Source organism: Frankliniella occidentalis, unplaced genomic scaffold, assembly GCF_000697945.3.
Source record: "Frankliniella occidentalis isolate FOCC.00 unplaced genomic scaffold, Focc_3.1 Scaffold258, whole genome shotgun sequence".
In the NCBI taxonomy this organism is placed as follows: domain Eukaryota; kingdom Metazoa; phylum Arthropoda; class Insecta; order Thysanoptera; family Thripidae; genus Frankliniella; species Frankliniella occidentalis.
The window spans coordinates 314,919-322,948 of NW_026267384.1; the positions used below are offsets into that span (position 1 = coordinate 314,919).

The following is an 8,030-nucleotide window of genomic DNA, read 5'->3' on the forward strand; positions in this document are numbered from 1 at the left end:
GAGAGAGAGAGAATTAGAGAAATTATATGCACTAATGTTTAGCGTAGTTTAAATGGTTGTTCCCCCCGCCAGCCGGGCTAGGCCTCCGCTCCCCGTTCCAATCACATTTGTAAGCGGGGCGCTCGTGCTGGCCATCCAATCCAGGGCTGTAGTCAGCCCCCCACCCACCCCTTTCCACCCAACTCTTCGCAACCCCTCGTTTTCCAAACGAAAGAGAGAAGAAAAAAAATTGCGGTAGACCAACCTGACCAACTTTTAGGGGGCGGCTCCTGTTAACAAGCTAACCCAGTGCGCGCCACCGCCACCGCACCGCGGTCCTGACCCAAAACCCCTTGTACGATTTGTCCTGGAAAACGTCCTTCGCCTTAATTAATGTTGAAGAAATGAATAATGCCCCAGACGTTTTTGGCTACATTAAGAGCACCATGGAAATAATTAATAAAATTCAGTGCGGCAGAGTATTATTACAGGGTGCAAAGCCCACCTCGCACTGTCCGAGGGGCCCAGCAGGCCCCCGCCTCCATAAGACTGTTAGCAAGTTTTCGGGGGAGTCGGCGGAACAGAGGCGACGCTCTGCGGTCTGAAAAGGGAGGGGAGAGGGGGGGGGGGCAGTAGCTGCGCACCCAGTTAATTCCCTCAGTTTAGTTCTGGAGCTCTCTCCCCGTCTCCGTCCGCCCGCCACGCCGGCACGGCTCGCGGCATAGTGTGGTGTGGTGTGAGTCATGGGGCGCGGGCGGCGCGGTGCTCTCCTGGAGGGAAGGCGTTACCCCCCAGATCGCATAGCCGGACCATGTCTCAGGCAACATGCCCCACAATATCCCGCGAAGCACTGTTCCGGCTGCGAAGCAAAGCGACTCCACTGTTAAAATTTTTGACTAAAATTGTGATGGTTTTCGACCGGAAATGTTTTAGCCGGTTTAGACCATTTTTAACATGTGCGGGACGACCCAACAAGTTGATCTCCGGACTCAGTTTGACCGGACTCCTGCGTTTGTCATTTTCATTCACCCCCGTCACTTTTCATAAATACTGTGTACGGACACTTCCGTGATTATACGCTCTGTTAATCTTAGTGTGTATTAGTTTGCCAGTTTAAACTGTAGAACTAAAAGTTTGCCACTTGTAACTGCAGAACTAAAAGTTTGCCAGTTGTAACTAGAACTCTTTAGCAGTTCGCCATAGTTCGATTCTTTAGTTCTACACCAACAACTGCATAACGGTTTGCCCGTTGTTGGTGTAGAACTAAAAAGTTCGACAGTTAAAACTGGCAAACTTTTAGTTCTACAGTTTAAACTGCCAAAACTACTACAAACTAAGATTAGCAAGCGGATACGGAAATGACCCAAATTTTCACTTGCGGTTTTCCTCATGTTTTGAATGTCCGAACCTTTCTGTAACAAAATACAATGTTGCGTTTCCGTAGCCACTTTTGTATGCTACAAAATTTTGAACAGTTTATGGCGGCGCCCGAGACGAGTTAATGGGTAAATACAGGGATTGGGCCCCACAACCACCAGATTGCACACCCGCCAATAGTAACTGTGTACGACTAGTAACTGGAAAATTGGCGAAACGGAACTTTGACTGACGCTTGCATTGTTTTGAAAAAAATCATAAAATAGGATTTTTTTTACTATTGTTTAAAATTAAAACATCTCTTGTTCCAAAACGGTTTGCCTACTCGCTCCACAATGTAAAATGTTTTGTTTGAAAACGATTATTTTTGTGAAGATACAAGTTGTTGGCGAGCTCTAATCACCGTATTGAGCGGGGGCTGGGCGGGCCCCGCAGTGCGCGGCTGACGCTGGGCTCCCGATGCACCGCTGGAGGGTGGCGGTTCCGGCTCCACTTGTAGTGGGAATGGAGGAGACCGCGTGTTGAAAAAAGGGGGGGGGGAGTCAGATGGTTGATGGCCGTGTTGGCCCCTCCGCCGTCGCCTGCACCACCAGGGTCCCCCAGCCATGAGTAGATCTCCCCGACCGCCTTTCCCCACCGTCTGAGCCCCCTCTCGTCTTTTAGTCTGTCCCAGTTCCAGCCACCTTTCGAACATATGATTCACCCTAACTCAAGGGGTTCTCCTTAGGGATTCGTCTAGAAATTACGTTCATTTTTCTCAGATTAATTCTATCATTCGGCAAGATACGAGGAGCTCAGCGCCTGCGAGACTCGGGGTAGGCCATCCCGCAATGCACGCATGCACTACATGCAAGATGTTGCCTATGTAGCAGGCGCTATGGCCTCAATTTAGGTATTTTGTAACGGCAGACGAAGGACGCACTTTCGGTACGATCCCACCACAGTAAGGATGATAATTCAAGTAACAGAACAAATTTAATTCTTAGGACAAAGTTAATTTTGTGTTCCAAAGAATTATTGAAGTTGCCAGACAGCATTTTCAATTAACAAACAAATTGAGAAAGCTTTCTGGCAACGAGCGTAATATGCTTAGCCCGGCTAGGTAAACCAGGCACTTTCATCCATGATTATAGGACTTAATCTACATGCCCATTTGTTCCGCCAATATGTGCACGCGGCAAGCTGCCTGGAAAATGAAGCTATTTCAACTACGAAGTTGAACTGCACCCGGTCAACAAAAAATTAGAGCCATGTGTAAACTTCCCATTTGAAAGCGAAAGCGCCACGTTGTTTGTGTCGCCCGTTCTGTAAACAAGTGAACAGGGTGTTGACGCCTCCCCCATCCTTGTCCCTCCACCGCCCCTCTCGGATCGGTAACGCGCCAAAAGCTCTATACTCTCAAAATGTCTTTTTCATTTACGAACTGTGCAAATGTTAGACGACGTGTGGAAAGGGTGCAGCTGGAAGAGGACATTGGGGAGGGGGGGAAGCAAGGCTTAATCAGGGTAATTGCGCCCCTCTCCCTCCCCCTCTGGTCTGCACACGAGCAGAGCTCGGTTTTCATGCTCGTTCGGCAAATGTTTAAATCTGCCCCTCGCTCCTCTTATATGGAACACAGAGAATTAAAAAATCGGATTAAACAAGGACGATGCTTTTTTTCATAAATGCGGAAGTGGACCCGCGTCCGCATTACTTTAGCCCCTTTTTTGGTCGCTATAGAGATGAAAGAGAAAGTGGAAAATGTCGTCTTATAAAGATTGTTAATTAATTTTCTTGCGTTCTCTCTTTCTTCGTTTCAGAAAATCGAGGGACCGTTCCTAAAAGCGGTGGAACAGACGCTGGGCGACCGCTACACCGCCAATGTGGAGAACATCTACAAGGTCACCATCAAGCTGATCATCCAGACCCTGGTGGACGGCTTCGAGGGTACTGGCCCTGCCGCCGGCTCCGCGGGATCCTGAGGGGGTGGCCGGCCACCCTAGTCCCCCGGGGGGCCGCGGGCCGGCCGGCCGGGTCGGGGGGCGGGTGGGGCGAACGCAGCTGGCCTGCGCCCCCTGCCTGCCACTCCGCCTCCGGCCGCGGCCCCGCACAGAGAAACTCGTCAATTAAAGGACTCCGCGACAGGACGCCACCGAGACACCGCCAGGGCGCCGAGGGCACGCCCGACGCCACGGCGGTCCTCTCCTCCTCCCCGGCCTCCACGGGCTGCCCACCCTGGCCGGGACGGGGGAGTCAGCCGCCCGGCCGGGTCCACCCAAAGTGACCCCTCGGCCCGCCGGCAGCAGCCCGCCGTGCGACATGGACTGTGTTTGTGTACCGCCGGTGCGGCCCGACCGGCGCCGTGCGCCCGCTGGGATCAAGCCCCAAAATCAAAATGTTGTTCGTTGTTTAATTTTTTCGGTGGAAGTTTGATGCTTCCGCCGGCGTCAGTGTTTTTGTGCCCTTGTCTCCAATACCAATGTTACGGGCAAGCGAGAGAGGGGTTATGACGAATTGTACATGATAATGTTTTATTCTATCGTTGTGTACATTGTACACTGTACAACGAATATTTGTTTTTCTGTTTGTTATCGATTTATTTTTCCCCTGTATTATCTGTGTTCATCAATGTCAGTGTGTTGTCGCCAAGTTTGTACGTATATCTGTATTTAACAAAAAAAATGCGCTGTGTTCCGTGTGTCATGTTGTATATTTGTGCGAGCGTGTCTGCGTGTGTGTGTGTACGAATGTATGTGAATGTGTGTTCCAGAGACCTTTACGGTTTGTAGAGAGAGTAATAAATGTGGTAAAACATACATCCATGACTAGCTATGAACCCGCGCTCCCCATAGCGTAGCACGACACCGTGACGCGTCTGGACACCTGTTACACTACACATCCAGGTTACACTGGCCTAGATTTTCTGTTATTGCGTACCAATTCCACTGACGCCCGCCCTGGCAGTGGGCAGTGCGGGGCGGCTGCTGCTTCCGCCGGGTCCACAATTTCTCACACTTCCACACTGTTAACTTTGCCCCGCGGGCCGGGCCGGGCAGGGCGGCGCTGGCTGCGGCATACAAATCATCTAGCCATTGTCGTCCCACCTAAGACCCGGCCATCAAGCGCCGGAGGGGAAAGAGGTCGGGGTGAGTAGGAGGGGGGGGGGGTATGTCTTCTGGGAATTTAATCAAAAGTTCTGCCGGCGGGGGGAGCCAGCGCTGCCAGCGGTGCTGCTGGTGAGGGCAGGACAGAGCGCGCAATCATTGCGACCATTACACGAACCAGTATCCGTCTCCACTTTTATTATCACAATTTTTTTTGCCTGTGCGACCAGCCCCCCCTTCCCCCCCCCCTCCCCCCACTCTTCTCTCTCGCTCCACTCGCCTCCGGCTGACAGGGGGAGTGCCTGACAGCTATCTCTGCCGCGGCTTCCTCGCGCGCCAGTGCGAGGGGATGTCCCGAGAATAAATTATTTCTCGTGATGAAATTAGGTGTGCCTCCGTGTTCGCGAGGAGAGTCGCTAGCAGAGCGGAGCAGAAAGGGGGAACGGGAGAGGGGGGCCGGGCCTCCCTTACAGCGCAAGGCCACACTACCGGCCGGGGCACTCCCGCGCCAATCAGTCCTGGGCTGCTGGGCAGAATAAAAGCAATACAGACTTTCAACTGTTTTATTTTATTACGAAAAAAGTACAACTCTGACATGATTTTCTGCAGTGCAGACGACCACAAACTTACACAAATTGGACCCTTCTTTACACCAAATTAGGCACATCTTACAACATACTTAATGACTCCCTCTCACCGATGGTAAATTGACTCTTATGACATAGTTTTACAAAGTATCAAAAACACATTTATGGCGCTTTCAGTAAACAAAATTGTTTCCATTAACATATATAAAATAAACTAACAAGTTTTTTGAGCAGCGATGTGTAACTTTTTTAATAACGACAGGACAATAACGACAAGTAAAATTGACTAGAACACCGCAGAGTGAGGAAAAAAGGGCAGGGGGACTGGCGCTTTGTAGGTCAAGTACGAGGTGCGGTGGTGAAGAGAATAGGAGAGAGACAGGGATGAGAAGTGGGTGGGAGTGAGGCCGCAAATCGGACAAGGGGCGTGAAAGAGAGAGGGGGGGGGGATGGAGGGGGTCTGCTGCTCGAGGCCGGAGGCGCGGGCATAAATCACAATTAAGGGCTGCCAAAGTAAGTTTATACGGCGAACAAAGCCACACATCATACCCCAGCGCGGCGCAACCTCAGCGCTGTCGCTGCGGCAGACCTGCGGCCGGCCGGCCGACCTGCAGCAGCAGCAGGGCTGATGGTGGCAGGCGTTGTGGGCCGTGGACAGCCAGCTCGGCCAGCACTGCCAGACCACACACACCCGCACGCTCGACGGGGATGATGTGATCCCCAGAAACAGGAAGTGGATTGAATGTGTTTCGTTACAATCATTATTTAAAAATAAAAATCCTAAGCGAACATTTGTCTTTCGCAACGCGCCTCTCTGCCTCTTCATTACACGGCAGAAGGGGATAGGGGCGATGGCGGGGTTGTTGTAGACCGGAAGTGCTCACGGAAGCGTGGCTGAAGGGGCTGTACTGTACAGGTAAAGCAGGGCAGGTGGAGGGTGAGCCGGAGAGTAGGGACGGGCACTGCATTCACTGTCGGCTCCGCACGCCGAAGACTCGCGGGTGGAACTTGGCTCCCCACGGCACCGCCGAGCCCCTCCTAACATTCCAATGCACCCCTAGACGTGAATTTCCGAAACAAGCTCCCCCCCCCCCTCCTGCCCTCCTCTCTCTCGCTCCCAGAGCCGCACCGGGGGCTGGCCAGGGTCGGCCAGGCCAATATTAAAGGCACCTGAGGGGAGCCTCTAGGAGGGCACCGCGCTCACGTTTGCAGAAACGCGGAATGCTCTCAGAGGAGAGGGAGGGGGGGGGGGTTTTGTTGGGGTGGGGGGGGGGGGGGGGGGGGGGGGGGGGGGGGGGGGGGGGGGGGGGGGGGGGGGGGGGGGGGGGGGGGGGGCGAAAGGTGTGCTGTGCGCTGCTGAGCGGGGGGAAAGGGGATGGCAGGCGGAGGATCTCGATTTCGCAAACAGCCGAACAGAGTCGGGACGGACAAGGGGCTGAGCGGGGGCGGCGGCGGGCGCGCTGCACAGACGGAGAGAGCAACAGTTTACCGCGCTCACTCTCCTCCCCCTCGCCTCGGCAATCGTGGAGCGGAGCGGGCGGGGCGGAGCAGGCCCGGCAGCCGAGCCGCTCAGCAGACATAAACGTAATACATTAGGAGCACATTCTCGCAAGTAGCTGGCTGAGGCTGAGGGGCGGGGCGAGGGAGTGCGGCCGCATGCGGCGCAGACCAGGAAAAGGGGCGGGGGGGTGAGAAAAATAAATGACGCTCCTTCAGAGCCTCGGGTGGACGCAGCGGCGGGGCGGGGAGCGGTAGTGGTGCCGAGTCGCTCTCACTCTTGGTCTTGTTGGTTTCCTACGCAGTTCTTCTGATGGACCGGACCAGCGTTGTCCCCGGGGGAGAGCAAGCAGGACGGCCATGCCGACCGTCTCCCTCCGCGGCGCCTTATGGCCCCGTGTGAGTAGGCAAAGCGGTCACACGCCTGCATGTGGTACCGGGTGTAACAGAGAATGCGCAACAGTGTTGCGGGTTTGCCTACCCAGTTAGCCCGTAAGGCGCCATGGCCCCTGCAGCCCTGGCGGGTATGCAATCCCGCAACACTGTTGCGCATTCTCAGTTACACCCGGTACAGGACTCAATTTGGCTCTAGGGTCTGTGGGGCCACTCTGTAGGAAGGTATGGGTCATCCAGAAAGTACGTGCACCATTCACCGTTGCGGACCTGCTGAGGTTCAGCTGCAGCAAAGCTCTCATAGAGCGCCCGGTAGCTAGGCAACATCTCGCCGGCAAAGCATGCGTGTACTGCGGGCTGGCCTACCCCGAATCTCACAGGCGCCCAGCTGCCTTATTTTTTCGAATAACCTCAGAAAAACGCGTACCGCTATCCTGGTACTAGCTGAACAGTTCCGAACTCATCTAAAGGTCGTGCTGTGTGGCGAGCGAAAGACCCTAAAACAGTAATGGTAGGATAACCGGTCGGAGGGTTTGCGGAGGCAGGCAATGTTAATGTTACCAACGAAACTGCGACCTCCCAAAATGACAATTGGATAGAGAGATTTTGTAGGGAGATTAGAGAAACAGTCGATAGACTGGAAGAGCAGCTCGGCACTTCCACAACTTAAACACGCAACCACCACAAAAGATGAAGAAAAGACCTCTTGACGATGAAAAGGTAATACGCAAGCGAAATCGGAGCAGAGGAGGCGGAACTCGACGCGGTGCGTCTATCGTCCCCATTCCCTCCAGAAGTGGCCCGCGCTTCAGGCAGCTTCAAACGGCTCCAAGCGGCGCCCGGCCCCCGGCCCCGCCCCCAACCCCGCGCCGCCGGTGACTTCTGACCCTCCATCACGATCCAGCGCCGCGACGACCCGCACCCCGCCGGGGTCTCAGGAGGAATAAATAAAAAGAATAGAGGAGGGACGAGTGAAGAAGGAAGGAGGGAGGGAGAGAGAAAAAAGAGAGAGAGTGAGAGAGAGAGAGAGAGAAAGAGAGAGAGGGAAAAAGAGAGAGAGAGAGAAAGAGAAAGAGAGAGAGAGAGAGAAAGAGAGAGAGAGAGAGAGAGAGAG

General features: G+C 54.0%; 1 protein-coding gene across 2 annotated transcripts in view; it reads left to right on the forward strand.

Annotated features, from left to right (window-relative positions):
- LOC113211947 (neuroglobin) overlaps positions 1-4,151 on the forward strand; it is a 64,582-nt gene extending 60,431 nt beyond the window's left edge. For both annotated transcript variants that reach the window (XM_052273252.1, XM_052273253.1), the window contains exon 4: positions 3,156-4,151. In XM_052273252.1, coding sequence (XP_052129212.1) covers positions 3,156-3,317 — 162 coding nt within the window. In that variant the 3' untranslated portion in view covers positions 3,318-4,151. The remainder of the gene's footprint in view (positions 1-3,155) is intronic.
- Positions 4,152-8,030: the final 3,879 nt, after the last annotated feature.